The 18,118-nt window shown below is 38.6% G+C and overlaps 1 protein-coding gene across 8 annotated transcripts in view; it reads left to right on the top strand.

The window, feature by feature from the left end:
• CLIP4 (CAP-Gly domain containing linker protein family member 4) overlaps positions 1 to 18,118 on the top strand; it is a 33,095-nt gene that overhangs the window by 6,217 nt on the left and 8,760 nt on the right. For all 8 annotated transcript variants that reach the window (XM_074897348.1, XM_074897353.1, XM_074897347.1 and 5 more), the window contains 8 exons: positions 373 to 512; positions 1,411 to 1,504; positions 2,376 to 2,537; positions 5,823 to 5,941; positions 8,127 to 8,363; positions 11,668 to 11,803; positions 12,539 to 12,679; positions 15,273 to 15,356. In XM_074897348.1, the coding sequence (XP_074753449.1) occupies positions 373 to 512; positions 1,411 to 1,504; positions 2,376 to 2,537; positions 5,823 to 5,941; positions 8,127 to 8,363; positions 11,668 to 11,803; positions 12,539 to 12,679; positions 15,273 to 15,356 (1,113 nt within the window). The remainder of the gene's footprint in view (positions 1 to 372; positions 513 to 1,410; positions 1,505 to 2,375; positions 2,538 to 5,822; positions 5,942 to 8,126; positions 8,364 to 11,667; positions 11,804 to 12,538; positions 12,680 to 15,272; positions 15,357 to 18,118) is intronic.

Below are 18,118 nucleotides of genomic sequence, written 5' to 3'. Positions count from 1 at the left end.
TGTTTTGTAGCATATGGAGAAATCATGTACACATTTAATCACTGAGAGCTCCAGAGACTTGTCTGTGCTTGGGAACAGCTTAGAATCAGCAGTCTTTGGCTGCGCATCTCTGTTAGCCCTTGCCTAAACTTAAAATCAGTCTTGCAGTACCATTGGCTGCTGATTCAAAGCTTTTTCAGAAATATAAGCAAGACCTTAGTATTAAAGGAAAAATAGACCAGATATGAAAGAAAATTCTCTAAATTAATTCAACGTTCTGTGTGATTAGTAGTGAAGTGACTCTCTGCTGTTCTTTGCCTCTGGCTCCGACAAGCTAGATGTATGTTAAAACTTACAGTTGTACTTAACGATTCCTTTTTTTTTTTTTAACAGAGTTTTCCTTCTTCGATCCCAATGATGCAGCATGCCAAGAGATACTTTTCAACCCTGAAACATCAGTTTCTGAATTGTTTGCTATCTTAAGGCAGTGGGTTCCACAGGTCCAGCAAAATATTGATATTATTGGGAATGAGGTGAGGTATAAATGAAGATCCTTGAAAGCTCTTAGTGTTAAAGAAATACTATGTTGACAATGCATAAAACCAGATCCTTCAGAAGCAGAACTAATCATAAACACAGATAGAGTTTCTGCCTTTGAACAAGGAGTTACTGATCAGTGCCTTGTATTCCACGTGTCAGCTTTCATTTGGAAAGAGAAAGATGATGGATTAAAAATTCAGTACATTTGGATAGATGGTAGAAATCATGTTTCTTCTCAAAGCAGTTGTTTAGAGCCCCTTCACCTTGGTGTTTCAGTTTCCTGCTTAGCAGTAACTCTAAACTCCAGTCTATAAAGTTACAGTGAAGTCTGACCTTAAGGGCAGTGATTCCAAGGCACAGAATGAGTTAGGAACTGAAATCTCTTGGCAGCCTGCAGTAGGCTGCTTTCAGAAGACACCCAGTTTCTAGTAATTCCACCCTACTCTCTTATTTTTCTTCTTCTGGATTGCAGGCTTTTCTAGACAGGTGGGGGAGTATAGTAAAGATTTTTCCTACCATAGTATGACTGGGGGCTTTTTTGGGGGGAAGATTGTTGAGAGATCAGAGAACAAGGGCGGGACTTCATAAAGTCATTTTTCCTGTTGTTCAGTTAAGCAGTTAACTTTTCAGCCTGTGAAATGTATGTTAGAAGTAATAATATAAAGAAGCATTAAATTCTGTAGACAATGAATGTTAATGATATCTAATACTATTTATTGCGTTTGTGCCTGTTGCTCAGTTCTGCAGTTACAGTCTATTCTGGCAGGCTTCTTTGTTATTAGCCATTGAAATGCATGCAGGAGACAATATATCTGAAATAAGTTACTAAATAATACTGATGTCAGAGAGATGCCTGAGCTAAAATGTGCTTGTTTCCCATTTGTGTCTCAGATCATTAAAAGGGGTTGCAATGTGAATGACAGAGATGGACTGACTGACATGACTCTCTTGCATTACACTTGCAAATCAGGGGCCCACGGTATTGGTGAGTAAAGAAACGTCGTCAGAGATGTAAAAACCTAATTTTTTAGCTGACCTAACAGGCAGCTAATCCCGCTGACTATTACAGAATTTTTCCTTGCAGTGCTTGGTTAGTGCTTGGTTTTGGCTCTCCTTGTGGCCATTGGAAAGGAAGATACAAACCTGCAGCAGTTGGGATTGAGTTAGTGGTACAGATGTGGCAAGGAGTAGTACCAGTTTAACGTAGCAAAGGCTTTTTCACACTGAGGTGCAAACTGTGAACTAAGCTACCAACAGTTTTCTTATATGAGTGAAACTAGAACATCTAGGTGACTGGCTGTTCTTTGGGGTTTTTTTCTTTCTCCTGACATGATCAGGGTGAAAACAATCATCTTTTGTTTGCATTACTGTGATGATAAATACTGGAAATAAGAGCATATTTAACTCTGTTTGAACATCCCTGCTAGCTTTTCTGTATTGTGGTATGTTTTTGTTGACCCGAACCCAGTTCTCTGAGTTTGAACCAAGTTTCTGAGTGTGGTCTGGCATAGGTTAGCTTTTTTCTGGTGTTGGCAGATCTTTTAACATAAACTTCAGCATTGTGGCATATAGTTTTATTTCTTCTGTCAGATACTACAATCCCTGGTGTTCATGGTGGCACATTATTTACATTAGGGATAAACAGGTAGTGTTATTATATACTACAGTAGAGATTTCAGCCCTTTATGATAGAAGGCAAGGATTTCTGCATCCTAATCCTCAAAAGCAAGGTATAGTAATTGTTCTGCTATGAGCTTTAAGGGTTTAACGTACATTATGTGTTACACATAAGCGTGGGCATGGTATTTGAGGTCAAAGAAATCTCTAATGCGTATTTTACAAAATGTACCTTGCAGGTGATGTTGAAACCGCTGTAAAATTTGCAACGCAGCTTATTGATCTGGGTGCTGATAGCAGTTTACGCAGCCGTTGGACAAATATGAATGCCTTGCATTATGCTGCCTACTTTGATGTTCCAGAACTGATTAGTGTTATTTTGAAAAACGCAAAGCCAAAAGGTAGGCATTGTTATTCTTGTTTCATGTAGTTGTCCGTATTTTGTTACTCTGACCCTAGGTTGGTGTGTAGAGTAAGTGTGGAGTTTGTTTATCCATTATACAGAAATAGTTTCTAACTTCTTATTCTTCTAGTCAGCCTCATTGGTTCATTTTTCCTCTTACCCTATTTTTTTTGTTTACTGTGCTGATTCCATTGCTGGTTTTTAAACTTGAGCTTTGTACAAGGTGGTAGAGAAGTATCAAATAGAACAGAAGGCAAACAGGTTAATTCTAAGTTGTTAAGGACTAAGAGAACATATGCAGAAAACCAAAGATGTAACTATTCTGGTGAATTCTTAGAATTTTCAAGACTCTTTAAACATTAAGAATTATGTTTGAAATGTTGGGAGAAGGGTAGAGGAGAACCGGGAATTTGGCAACAGCATGTGGCAAACCAGTGACTGAAGCAACTTTGGCGTGCTTCTTTTTCCCACTTGTCGGCTATCTGGAAAGTCATGTGTAAGGAACAGTCTGACTTTAGTGTTTGACATAAATAGCTAATAGCTTTTGGAATGACAATAATTGCTGGATTGGTATTTGGAGCCCTGTTTATACTAATGCAAATGGAAAGACCAAAATGGTTCTGAACCAGAACCATTTGTTCCTAATTTGGTCAGGGAATCAAAACCACGAAGCAATTTTGATGCTAGAATTGTACAAATGTTCATTTGTTGTACTGAATATCATCCTGATTGTGCCATTTTGAAAAACGATTAATACACTTTTTTAGCTAGTTGTAACTAAAAGACTGTCTCAAAATTCTGCAGAGCTGATCGGTTTTTGGAGTACACAAGGCTTGCTGGTCATGTCTTGAGTATCATGGAGGTAATTGTTCAACAGAGCTGTTATTGGTATGGCGTGCTTAAGAGGTTACAGGTGTAGGATGGTAACGAAAGACAAAATAAGACTGCACAGTAGTTAAGTCCATGTCTCATTTCAATAGTCCTATCTCCATAACTGGCATCGGCAGATGAGGTCTTCTTTCAGATCTCCTTTGCATTTGGTGTTTTCATCTCTTCCTGTGCAGTGCCTACAGAAGGGGTGGGAATTTGCTCAGATTTCCAAGGAAACCACTCTGGTTAAATGCCTTGGCAGCTGGCAACTCTTGGATAAGCAGATGATGTTTGTAATCTCAGAAAATGTATAACATTTGTCCTGTGACATGAAAACAATGGATGGTCTGAATGAATAGAAAGAATAATCTTAGCTCCATACTTGATCAGGCAGTTCCCAGAGAAGAGAGGAGAATGGACGTAGAAGGCAGATATGCCTCAGATGGATCTGTACTGAATGAGAGAAAAAGGGGTTGTTAATGTATAAATAACTTTTCAAGACAGTGGTATACTGAGACACCCATTGTGAAGAGCCAGTACCACAGATGTTTCCTTTTGATTTACTGCTAAACTGTTTGACACTCTGTAGATAAATTCTTTATAGAGATTTACGCCTCAATTGTTAGAACAGAGATCTAGTTTGTTCTTAGATTTTGAGAGGTTTTAAACAGAAAAATTATTAAAGGCTTAAGAATTAGAAATGTTGTGTGCTGCCATTAGACGATGAATGTAGCCTGCATGGGTTGGTAATGGCAGACCGTTGCTGCATAGTAATTTCCCCGAGATAGTTTGGGGGTGGTTACTGGGTAATGTTTGGTATATATGGGTTTCTATTTGTCACCTGTACTATGCCAACTTAGACCTAGAGTATAGCTGCAAGAAAACAGTGTTTAAAAATTCCGAGCATGAAGCTTGCCAATCTGAGGAAGCCACACTGGTCTAATTAAGTAAAAAAATCAACTTTTCAGTTACTTTTTAAAATAGGAGTACATGCAACTGTTGGTGGCTCAGCAGCTGACATTACTGATCAGTACTTGTGCAAATGAGTTCCTATGTGTGCAGAAAATACTTGATAGCCTTTCTAAACACAGAAGTTTCAGTGGTTGTATACAAGTACACAACTGCTACTGAGTTTTAAACTGGTAATGATGTTTTGACAATGGATATATAAAAGATACATCTGCATATGTAGCTGTTGTTATGCGAAGGCATGTGCAAATTAAATCTAAAAAAGCTGTTTGTATTCTTACTACTGCAACTGTAAAACTTAAAATTTGACCCCAAATTTGTTATCTTTGATCTTGATACAATTCAGAGTCAGTCTTTAGTAGTACATATAAAATTATCTATGCAGAGACATCTGTATGTAGATATCTTCTGTATATATTGATTTTTCTTTTTTCCCTCAAAATATTAATTGAATATAACTATAAAGATGTTGCTATAGCTGGGATATATTTTGTTTAGCGTGCTGTGAGAAGGGCTAGTGGTTTTTGGGACAGAGACTGGTACTGGAAAATACTAGGAGACTGTACAGCCCTGAGGTGGAAAGTTTTATGTTCCTCACCAGTATTTCAAATTGGAACATTATTGCTAATACTTGTTGGCTTTTGGTTTGTACATTAAATCAGCTGGCATTTCTAATTAGCAGTCATATATATATATAATTGACACCTCTCTTGCATAGTTTAGGAGAGGAGCCAAAGACTAAATAGACATTAAAACTCCAGTCTTCTAGAACAGTAATAACTTCATAGCAGATTGAAAGATATAGTGGGAACAACTGACAGAAATATATATTATGCTCAATCTCTTCTAGTCAAATGCAGTGCTCCATTTTCCAAACTATCGGTGCAAGACCCTTCAGAGTGCAATTCTTTGAAAACAAAGAAAATATAAAAATCACTAGCTCTTACTTGGTTCTTGGCCATGAGTAATTAAACCAATGTAAAGCAAAGGTATCATCAGATTTCTTTTGCCCCACTACCTGCTCACAAAGGAAAAGTGTTGAAGATGCATCTCATTTTAACATTTGACACCTAGAAGCAATAAAATATGAATATTTCTGAAACATTAGTTTGCATGCAAACCTGGAGCTACTGACTTGTTAATCTTAGCACAGTAGACTGGGCGTCCTGAATAGCAACAATTTTGCAGTGAAGTCATCAGTGTTCTAAACCGAATGAAAGTAAATGCTCATCTTCCAGCTTGGTTCATGGTGTGAATAAACAGATGCAGATAAGGTTGATATTTAACGTGGAATTACTTCTCCTATGCATTTAGTCCATACATAATGGTGTCTCTGTATACATGTTAACAGAAACTGTAAAAATGAATGTCCTCTCAAGGGATCTGCAGGGTGAAATGTTCATGTAACGGACTTGTGTACCTCACATGTGATGTTTAATTGCAGATGTGGATGCCACCTGTAGTGATTTTGATTTTGGAACCGCTTTGCATATTGCTGCATTTAACCTATGTACAGGAGCTGTCAAGTGTTTACTGGAACATGGAGCAAATCCTGCCTTTAGGGTAAGGAGTTAGGTTGTAGGTTCACCAAAAGGTGAAGAAAGTACCTGGAAAAATTGAACGGTCTGTCCAGGATTTTGGTTAGCTGAAAACGTGTTACATGGAGTGATAGTGCCTCAGGCAGATTATTTGTAACTCGTACTGGAGGATTCTGTATGCTTTGTCATGCTTGTGTGTTGAAGTTGGCGTTTTTGTGTTGCAGTTTGTTCATTAGTTCAAGTAGCTTTCCAGATGCTCTTCTATTTGTTGCTTCAACTTGCATTTGTTAATACTACTCCGTGTCTTGCAACAGTTGTCATGGCAATGGTGGATCTTCTCAGAAATACAGGAGTGCAATCTCTGACCTCCAGAAATGCAGCGTGTTGCTTAGCAGTAAAGTTAGTCTTAGCATAAATAACTGGTAATGAAGAAACATGAACTGCTCTACTTGCTAAGCAAATAGTAGGCCTGAGTTACAGTCTACTGTGCTGCTGGATGTGTCTAGCCACAAATCTTGGGTTTTGATTGGTTTTTGTGGGATTTTTTAATGGGCTTTTTTTTTTTAATGAGAAATTATAATTGTTTTAAGGGTACTAAAAAGTCATTGTTTTATGTATCACTGATGGTATAAAATGTTCTGGAACACCTTTGCTTATACAATTTTTCATAGTATTCAATCTGGATCTCTTTAAAATTCCTGTTTTTCTTCTTTGTCTCAGTATTTTAGTGTGCATGTACATGTTTCACATTCTATGGCACCTGTAAGTTTCAGAGCATGTTGTCACAGGGAATGTGGCTTTGTAGTTGCACGAGTATTCTGAGCTGGCAAAAGGTGGCTCTGCCCTTGAGAAAAGCAATCCTGTGCCACTGCCTGCTTTTGCCTTGCCTCTGCTCTGCCCCTACCTTGTGTTACACAGAGATCTGCAGGGTGCCTGGTGGGCTGAATTGTGGGACTGATCTGACTGAAACAATCGCTAATGTGATGACTAAAAACTCAAAACAAACTCCCCACTCAACTTTAACCCAGCTGTATCCTGTTTTTAAGGTACTGCGACTTCAATGGAGCTGACCTTTTATTTAGAGAATGACCGTAGATTTTTAAGGAGTGGTAGGTGTTTAATTCTTCAATCCCACAATAAAGTTCTGACCAGAGACAGTGTGTAGTTTGCTCCTATGAGGACAGCAGAGTGTAAATGGATTTGAGTAAGGATTACAGTTTTCTGGGACTGAGACAGGGAGATAGGGGGCTGAGGGAAGTTAAGAGTTTTTAGTCTGTTTTTTAAAGGAAACAAAGCAAATACAGTCTTGCTCTGCATCATTCCCTCTGAGCTTCTGGTAATTTCTGAGTCCAGGGGCTCAGTTGCGACAAATTTGGAAGACTGAGATAATTACGTTTCCGGAGAGTTTGTGAAAACTTTGTGAAAATTGGCACATAAGCAAAGATCCATACGAATGCCTTCGCTGAAGGAAGCGTGGCCAGAACTTGCCATTGTAACAGCCTGACAGCCCAACAGTGTACTTGCTGTCTTGCCAACTGGCCTTGAGTTTAAGGTTAACTCCAGGCGAGCTGGCTCACCAACAACTTTGGCCTAGGGCGAGCATCACAGGGGACATACAGGGAATCACCAGCGCTGCTCTCTGGGAATGGGAAGTGTTTGGAAAGGACTTTGTCCTTAATTCATCTCTCATGGAATAGTCTGTATCTAAATAAATCCAAACAGCCTTATTCAAGCAGTTATACGAGACATCAGCTTTGTGTATTCTATACGTGCAACATATGTTAATTAAATTCTATCTTACATTTGGAATATGCCTCGCTAAGGAGTAGACTATACACTGGGTAAAGATAAAATCTTTGGGCAGTATTAGCTTTACAATATTGGTATTACACTCCAGGATTCTTGCTTACTTTTCTAAATCTGTTCAGGTACCCAGATATATACAGGTATGTTTTTCATGCGTTCTGAGTGTTCTTCAGATAAAAAATATTTGTAACTTAGCACTTTTGAAAATGAGCCTCTGTAAATGCTAGTTTATGTATCTAGGGATGTGTTGGCATCCTTATTTGAAAATGTGGATGTCTTTATAGTTGTTTATGTTCTAGGAAAAATATCTAACGAAGAGGCTTAAAAACTTCATAAACTACTATGGTGTTGCCTAATGAGGCTTATCTCGTCACAACATTAAACCCTGTGCTATGTTTCTGCAGAATGACAAAGGGCAGATTCCAGCAGATGTGGTTCCCGATCCAGTAGACATGCCGCTGGAAATGGCAGATGCAGCAGCCAGTGCAAAAGAAATAAAGCAGATATTGCTGGATGCCGTGCCTCTCTCATGTGACATCTCAAAAGCCATGATTCCAAGCTATGATCATGTCACGGGCAAGGCCACGCTTTTGTCGCTTGGCCTGAAACTGGGAGATCGTGTTGTTATTGCAGGACAGAAGGTATGATGAGCAACTTGGTACTACCCTCATAATTGCGGGACTATTTGTTTACCCCTTTGGAGACATATCTCAAATTTGAGGGTCTAAAACACTTTCTGGAAGGTATGAACTCTGGATGACAGTGAGCATCTGGTTTCAGAAAGTCATAAGCTGAACAGTTATCTGTTAAAGAAAGTCCCTACTGTGAAAAGCTGTTTTGGCAGGCATGGCCTGCGTTTTGTGTCTGTAACCAATTTTGTAACAGTCTCCTATAGCACATCAGCATGGCTCAGCTGTTATTAACATTTTTGGTGTCACATCAAAGCGGTGGTAACATTTACAGGTTACTTTGTGAGTTGCCCAGCTTTCAGTCACAGGTATGCATTCATCGGTTACCCCTGATGGTTTCCAGAAGGTGGTAAAAGAAAGCTTCTATTCTGCTTAGCCTGTAGTAACCCAGTTTCACTGGTGCACTGCAGCTAAAATATCTGAAGCAGTGCTGTGCCAGTGGGGTTGTTACATGGTTCTGTGGATGTATGAGAATATAGCTAATAGTGGTCCAGCTCAGATGTGAATAGCTTTTAAGAAGCTACCTTGCTAGACACATTTGTGACATCGATATTGCAGCTAGTATTCATACTTTTTATTTGCTTTGATAGGAAGGGCTCTGAAATGATTTAAAAGTGCTAGAACTCTCTTAAAGAGTCCAAATATTTTTCTGGTGAACATTGAAGGCATTTGTGAGCACAATTTATGTTTGAGTAGCTTTACTTTTAATAATTTTTCTAGTATAACTTCAGATTTGGAAGTGTCACAACTGAAGTGTTCTGAAGCAAACTCCACGGAGAGCACAGAGCAGCTTCCATTCTGTATTTTCATTTGGTGTGTTCTTGAAATTGGGTCAGGGAAAGCGAAGTAGTTGCTAGCTACGCAGAAGGCATTTTAACTGAAGTACATAGAGGAAGCTGCTTATTCTTTAAAGAGAGTAAGAAGTTCATGGAAGTTTCTTCTACAGAAAGCCATTGCACAGTGAAAGCAAGGGGAGATAATGTAACTGCAAGTTAATAGAGGCTTTATAGCAGAAAAGGAAGAAATTAGTGTATCTTTCCTCCAAGTATGGCTCATAGCACTGTTTGTACTGTAATGTGCTTACCATGTATGGATAAAGATTCCTGGATTTGGTTACTTTTTAAATTTTTTTTTTCAAGTATGCTATTACAGTGTTTTTTAAGAAGTTGTTAGAAGCAGTTTTCCTGCTGCCGAAGGCCAGCAGGGCTTTCCAGCTAGCTTTTTTTAAGGGAGCCAAAGCTGTCATATGGCAGGTGGGAAGGAGGAATATGCTTGTGCTTTTTGGTCTTCCTTTTCCACGTCTGCTTTCCTCCCTTCCTTTCTTTGTGTGTGAGGAGCTGTTGTGCATTACTCCCACATGTTTCCCCACCCACTTTCTCCATTTGTCTGAATGGAGAAGTTGATGTCAGCCTTGTCTTCCTCTCTCCCTTGACACTCATAAATGTGTGCAGGGTGGGGCAAAAGTGAGAGCAGGATGATGAAAATGGTGCCAAATCCTTAACCTCCTCTTGGATCAGTTCTCATTTCCAGAATATGGAAGCTGAGATGAGGGCCCTGGAACAGCAGCTTTTTTACATTCTGTGTGTTTGGGGTTTCCTGTTCTCTTTCCTGCTTCTGCAGTCTCCCAACATACCAGCTTTAATGAAGCTTGAAAGCCAAGCACAGTAGATGCCAGAGAGAAAATGGATTCCTCTCCTGATTCCTACTGCACCTGTTGTAGTTGTCTTACAGGGTAGGAATCTGCGAAAGCAGGTGTTCGTGTCTACACGATTTGGGGTTCCCTGGCTTCACCAGCTCCTGCTGTGCTAGCTTATATGTTATCGGAATGGACAGTTGATGAAATGTGAGTGCAGGGAAACCAGTAGTGGGAGAAAACTCTTTTCTCCCATTCCTGCTGTGATTCTCATGTGTGAGATGCCCTCTGTTCCTTCCTTGCGCAAGTCCTCGGGCTTGTGCAAAATTGGAGCCTCAGTTTTGCCGTCTCAAACCTCCAGTTTAAGATGCCTGCTGGTGTCTCCCGTCTGCTCAGTAAGTGCCCTTTGGCTGGTGCCTGGGGAGTGGAGGAATCTGTGAAGCTGCCTGGCCAAGCCTCCTCTGGCTGAATGTGATCTCTGGCTTGGTAGCAAAAAACTCTGAGTCTAGATTAGAGTCTAGCATGATGTACCTGCCCATAACAATCAAGTTTAAAGGACAACTTCAGAGTATAAAAGAGGAACAGGCTCTGGGTGACATTTATTTCTTTACAGAACGTTAAGAAAGAGTAGCTGGTAGGTTTTATAGTAAAGAACAAAAATGGTTTCTGTCTGTTTACCCTCTGAGGGCTGGATTAGAGAGTGAAGGCATAGTAACAAATGAACTAATTGTATTAAGGTCACATGAGGTAATGAAAACTGAGCAACTGCAAGATCAAAGGTTTTTAGCATGGGAACTATTGAAAAATCAAATACAAAAATGAGTTTAAATCCATGTTAAATGCATCGTTGTTAGTTACTCCTCCCCCGTTTGGCTGAAGTGTGTGAGCTCATAATGTCTATTTGTGGAGACTGAGGTCCACCAGCAAGACTGGTCTGTCTCGATATTCTTGATATGCTTATCTGTTCAGAGTATATGTGGTATATAGTATATATTGAAACAACAACAACAAAATGTTTAAAACATTTGCTGGCTTTTAAAATTTTGCTTAATCATAAGGAGGGAATAAAAGGCTTATGAATCTTTTCCAAAGAAAAAATTAAGTAGGCTCTGAAGTTTACCCTTTAACCTTTGCAATGTATATATAGAAATGTATCTGTATACTTACATGTATATATTTATACACACAGATATATTTATAGAATTTTTTAATCTGGTATTTCCATGGAATCTCCAGTTCAGCAAGATTTCTAGGCGTGAATCTGGAACTATTGTTGTGAAAGACACTGAAAGTAATCAAACTTCTCATTGGTCATATACTCCTGTACCTTGCTGACTTGGAGTTGTATTGTACAGTGGTGCTTGCTGTCTAATTCTTATCTGTTATGAGATCTGTCAGTAACCACTGCTTTTGTGTAACACGACACATACGCAGGGACACTAAGGTGTTTTGGAAGATGCATTGGCTGGCATTGAAAGTCAGGACTGTCAGTGATGGAGGGAGCCTATTATGTTTGTATTTCTGCATTGTGATCAGAGGCTTGGAGATGACTTGCCTGCTTCTTTATAATCTATGAACAATACTTGTTTGACAGTCATTCTGTGTTGATGCTTTTTGTGTTAGGTTGGTACATTAAGATTTTGTGGGACAACGGAATTTGCCAGTGGCCAGTGGGCTGGCATAGAGCTGGATGAACCAGAAGGAAAGAACAATGGAAGCGTTGGAAAAGTCCAGTACTTCAAGTGTGCACCGAAACGTGGTATAACCTTTAATTTTTTTCTTAAATTATTTAAAAACCTGATTTTTAAAAAAAGTTTTGGAAGATAGGAACCTTTAGGGAGAATAAAAACACATAACAAATTCTGTTGCTTTTCTTTGTAGTGCTTTGTGTTTGTTTTATTGAATCTTTTAACTGTTCCGACTGTTTTGGCTGCAGCTATTTGCAAAGCCACGGAAACAACCAACCAGTCAAAATTTCTGGTTATTTCCGGTTATTTCCTTGAAACTGTGGGATAATCATCTTTCCTGGTTTTCCACCTATATTGTTGAAACCATTTTGTTTGTGTTGTAACAATAATGGCCGTGTTTCTTTAACTGACTTGTCTTCCTTTCGAAGAGATTCATGCTTGTAGCTGTTTTCTAACTTTCAGCTTGAGGTATTTTAATTGATATTTCATGGACACTCATGATATACGATGTCTGTGTTTTGCAACAGTGGAGGCTGAATGTTACCCTTAGGACAAAAAGGAGATTCTACTTGATAGTTTTACTGACTTCCCGCATTACTCTGTTCAAGTTGCTCAATAAGCCTTTTGGTTTCACTGTTTGTTTGAGCTAGTCCTTCCTGCCCTACAAGTGCTTTGGCAGCATAACAAGCTATGACTGTGGCTGAAAAGACCCATAAATTAATTGATGTAAGAGATAGCAGCCAGAAAGATTTTTACATTAATGCTACCCCTGGTTCTTTTTTTGTCACATACCATTTTCTCTCCAGGTATCTTTGCACCTCTTTCTAAAATAAGCAAGGCTTCTGACCTCAAAAAAACCTCTGTACGAAGTTCTTCCATGCGGTCTTCACCTTTGGTCAAATCTAAGAAAATAGATGTGAGTCACGTAACTTCCAAAGTGAATTCTGGTGAGTATTTTCTTGTATGTTGAGATAGGATAGAGAGATGCTAATCCTCAAGAATTAGCACCAATCCTGTAAATCTTGGTATTAAAATACTTGTTTGGAATTAGTTCATCACTTGGAATTAGGTGGTGATATTTATTAACCAGATGTTGTTCTTATTAGAAGTTGGGTAGCCTGTAAACTGGTACTGGAAGGACATTATGTGTAGCTGTTTAGTGATTATAGTGATCTGATGTACTACAACAGGTTATAGTCTTTACATACTCTTTAAAAAAAGAAGTTCACCACAACATTTATTCTCAAACCATTAAAGTAATTTCAGATTGGCTGTGATATCAGTTAAATGCCTAAACTTAATGTGATTCCATTTAGTAAGATCTTCCTGGGTAACCTGAAACCTCTCACTGAACTCAGTGAAAATCTAGAAACTAATCTATATTCATTTTTATGTATAGTAATTGAAGAAATTTAATTTATTTTCTGGCAAAACAATCAAGGAACTATTCAACTGATTGTGTTTTATCTGCTAATTAAGTTATCTGAGTAAAACCAGAGGCAAATTAGAAGAGAAAGGATGTCCTTGTAATAAGGCCTCAGTCTACTGCTTGGCTTAGTCCCCAGCTCTGGTTTAGTTTCTTAGCAGTTTACCAAATTACTTAATCCTTCTGTGCAAGTTCCCTCCTTGTGAAGTAAGAATGATGCATTTTTTCTGTCTGCTAAGGTTCTAAGGTGTTGGGAGTACAGACTCTTCCCTGCTGTGTGTAGTGCCCACCACAGATAACCTGGCCCTGTGTCTGGCTGGGTACATAACAATGTCATTACGTGTCATTTCTTTTGCCTTTTGAACCCCGGTTAGGTGACTCATACTAAGGCAGCACAGTGTAGGGCTGGAAGATACTCATACGGTCTCGTCGAGTTTACTCAAACACCCTAAAACACTACACGCTTTACCAGTAATACGCAGGGTAGAGAAACAGTGTGCCAGGCTGATGGAGGAGATGCATTTTGGCAGCATTTTGAATGACTTCTGTAACTCTTCTTTACATAGATTGAGGGGGAAGTAAGCTTTAATTATGAGTATTTACAATTAGCACAGGATCTAAGCTATTTATAAATGGACACGTTGTGTAAAAAGCTTCTTGGAATAATTGGTTTGTTAGGAGTATTGGTCAGGAGCAGATCTAAGCTGACATTTTCTGTTAAATACTTTTCAGTGTTTGATTGTGTTTGTTGTGAACTGTTTGTAGCTCATCAAACTGCAACAGAAAGGACTGTTCCCTTTGTCACAGGCAGTTCAGCCATAAACCACCTTTTCTGTCACAAAGGTGCATGTGTGTCTTTGTAAATTTTAAGCATTTGATACTTGGCTTTAGGTAAAAATCAGAGCGAGTTATGCATCATCTGCCCAGCAGAGCTTACATCTACTATCAGTCGTCTGGAAGCTGCTGTTTGTAAGATGCTCTTGTGTTGAAAGCTTCATTAGAATTAATGTGCCTGGCTGATTCCCTGGCTGGAGTGGGAGGGTAAAACTGCAGAGGCAGAACTTTGTTTTTCAGAGTTCACGTGCATCACCAGTTTACATTTCTGTCTCTTAAACTTCACTGCTGCAATACATTGGTTTGTAATGATCCCAGAAAAATTAATATGCTGCTTGTAGATACGGTTATAAGCTGCAAAGTAAAATATAATCTGTATAGTCACTTTCAAATACTATTTGTTTCTACTGGATTTGAATAATCCATCAGATTGATGATAATAGGTCTTTCTGAAAATTTTAGGAAAAGGATTACTGTGATCAAATTGAGAAATGTGTTGTCAGTCACAAAACTTTGATCTGTTTTTTGATCTGATGCCTTAATGGCTAAACCATAAAATATTGGAAAATACAGTACATGTGCAAACTAGTTCAGTCCCTGTAGCTGAATTAAGCCAAGAAATGTAGTTAAATAAAAAAGATGTGATTTTTCTTTCATGACAGGGAGCAGGTAAATCATAGTTAAGCTTGTTCTTCATTGAGTTAGGGTAGGGAACTGTCAGAAATGCAGAATGCTGTTCACAGATTATAAGTTATGTGGTAGTACTAGTTCATATGCCTCTCACAACATTGCTGCTCTAAGAGTTAGGCTCTTAAAAATCATATTGGCATACTTACTTCATTATTTGTAGACTGAAGATTTGGCCTCAAATCTCTCTCAAAACTTTATATATAATCTTTAATGCAGAAATTGTGCAATTCATACTAGTGAATAATATACCTTAAGTACTGAATGTTGTTTTTATAATAGATGTAAATATTTGAAAGATTTAAGGAAAACTCCTTCAGTATAAACATTAATATTTTGCAGACTACTGTTTAGCAAGATAGTTTGGAATGTTTTAATGTGTTAAAGGGTTTAACATCTGTGCTTATCCAACAAAACAATTCTGTCATCTTGTTTTACCCGTTTATCAAGAGTCTAAGGAATTGTACAGTTTTATCTGTGCATCCACTAATCTGCAAATCTGTCAGATTCTTTTTTTTTGTATGTGACTTTCCTGCAGAATTATTGTTCACTGTTAGGATGTATATATTTAATTGTATCTATTCTTTTTATAGGCCTAAATATGGCAAAGAAAGACAGTGCTTCTGAAACCAACTCTGTGACTGCTAACAGGGGAAAAACTCTACCTGCAAAAGACGGTAACTGAATTTTTAAATTTTTTTAATGTCTTGAGAAAAATTTTGGGTAGGGCATGGGAAGTAGTATTATTGCCTTACGTCTGTAAAAGGCCTGTATCTACACTATAGAAAAAAATTACCTCGCCCATGTGTATTCAAGTCCCAAGCTGTACACATGTAGTTTACTAGGAGCAAGAGTAATTTGTGTGGACGTTTGGCTGGCATTCTGTGTTGGTTTGGACAGCTTCTGTCCATATACATGAACAAGAATATAGACAAGCCCTTAAAGCTGAAATCTGTCTCCTAGTAAATGATCTTACAGAGGATCTGCAAACTAAGGTTCTGAGGGAGACCTTTTGCCCTCTATCGTTACTGCTTAGTTCTTAATGAAGAACTGTGCACATATTCTGTTGGAATTTTTATTCTCTCTTATATCTGTATGCTCAAGCTCCTATAATAAAGTGTTACCATCTAACAGCACTTAACAGTCTTGGCATTGTATCGTGGAAGACTCATAATAACAACCTTCAAGTATGCAAAATGAAACTCTAGCTTTTTATGAATAATTCTCTGCAATTATCTAGTTTCAGAATTGGATAGCGACTTCTACTGCTTCGCTGTTTTGTTTGCTGAACTTTAAACATAAAGGGACCTCACTTTCAGGGGTGTCTTTAACAAACTCAAAATATGGTCTCCTTTGAGGTTTTGTCTGCTAAATCATAAGTGTTGGTAAAAGCAGTATTTCCTTGAAATAATTTGAAGTGTAAATTTGGGTGTATCTTCTCTGAAGAGAAACACCTTTTTATATCCTCTGTCAGTGAATAGTTGTGAGGAATAGACTTAGGGAAGAGGCTAGTGTAAGGTATTTAAACACTGTCCTATATGATACTTTTTCAGAGATGAGCTAAAAAACTTGTGTAGACAGAAGTTTCCAACATTTTGTTTATGGAGGGCACTTAATGGCTTGGTCTTCAGGTTCTGGTCACCCAATGAAATTAATTGGCAGTACAGTGTCTCAGTTTGATGGATACGATGTGATACCTGCAATTAATAGGACACCAATGGTTTTGCAGGCTCTAAGTGATGTGGAGTGAATCCTTACTCTGGGATTTAGTGGCTTAGGAAAATCTTTAGGAAAATCCAGCATCCAACTTAGAAAGTAGCTGTCAGTGATTCTTTGTCAAATAAGAAGGCTACTTCAGCTTGGGGTTTTCTGGAGTTTGTGCTGGGTCTGTTGTCTTTTTTAATCCCCAAATCCCCCCAAACCCCTTGACAAATTAGAAGAAAGATCTTGGGGCAGAGTGGGGGCGAAGATCGAGAGGAGAAAGGACAACTATGAAGTTCTGTAGCAAGGCTGAAGCAGTCAGCTACTGTATAAGGACACCCTGGAATGACGTGCCTGGTAACAATTTGTAGAAAAGGACACGGGGCTATTATTACAAGGTAAAGGTGAGCCATCTGTGTCATGGCATTGCAAAGGGGGAAACATACTGGAATGTATAAAAAGGAGTGTCATCCGTGAGGTACACAAAGCGACCTGGATGCTCTACTTGGCACAGGTAAGGCCTTGGCTAAATCACGGCATGTAGTTTTAGACACTGCACTTCAAAAAGATGTGGATCAACTGGAGAGATTTTCAGAGAAGTCACTGCAATAACTGGAGGTGTAAAACATGACTTAGGAAAAAAGACTGTTGGAATTTGTGATTGTGTGATTAAAAAGATAGAAGATTAAAGGGATAAACAAGGAAGTTTTCAGATACAAAGACCAGTGTAACCCGTTCTGCATGTGTAAGAAGACGAAGAAATCTTTAGTTTAAACTGTGGTAATTTAGGTTTTATATTAGGAGGGAAAAAACCCTGTAACAATTAAGCCGTGAAACATATTGCTGAGGAAACCCTGAGATCTCCCTGGTAGGAGGTCTTTAATAACAGGTCAAACGTTCACCTGTTAGGAGTGATCTAACAAATAGTTGTTTTGCATGATGGAAGAGGAATGGATTAGACAACCTGCTGAAGTCCTTTCTGCTCTTCCTTCTCTCACCCTGTGATTTCCCACAAAATGCAGTGTCTCATGAAGTGTCTGAAGTGGTTTAGTTTCAGCAGTTTTTGTTGCGTTCATGTAAAAGTGCGAGATGGTCTGACCTCCGGTGAATCCATCACTGGACTGACTTCTAAATATGGACTCGTATGTGTTTGCAAATGCACATGTGTATTTATACCTTGGACTTGGGTGCTGAAGTTTGCCTGTTTAGTCACCATTTATTTTAGTAGTTTGCATTTTCATTGCATCATAGCTGCAGCCAGTACCAGAGAGTCTTTAGATTTCTGTCCCCAGATACCTAAGCTTTTGCTTTGACCCACTCTATTTGCCTTTCTGCAGTTCTTTACTGTTTTGCCAAGTTGGAGGATTAAATTATATTGAACACGATAACCCTGTGTTAATATCAAGGTGCTTTGTGAAAACTAATGAATGAAGCCTCTCAGAATTCTTGAGAGTTTGATAAGCAATATTATCTTAATCTTTCATATTGAGAAACTGAGACATAGACATGTCTTGCTGTACCCTGCTTCGTTCTGGGCAGAAGCGGGTAGGAAAGGGGAGGACTGGGAGAGCCTTGAAAAGAAGAGAAAAAAGATGAACATAAGTCTTATTGGACAGTTCAGACATCAGGGTTTGCAAATGGAGATAAAATTGATTTATTTCCCATTCTTATTTCATAGTACAGATTTTAATATTAATACAGTATGTAATGGAATATAGTAGGCTTTAATCCAGACAAT

The sequence above is a fragment of the Athene noctua genome, chromosome 1, assembly GCF_965140245.1.
Source record: "Athene noctua chromosome 1, bAthNoc1.hap1.1, whole genome shotgun sequence".
Taxonomy (NCBI): domain Eukaryota; kingdom Metazoa; phylum Chordata; class Aves; order Strigiformes; family Strigidae; genus Athene; species Athene noctua.
The sequence above is the reverse complement of the archived record's forward strand: the minus strand, read 5'-3'. Positions and strand labels throughout refer to the sequence as shown.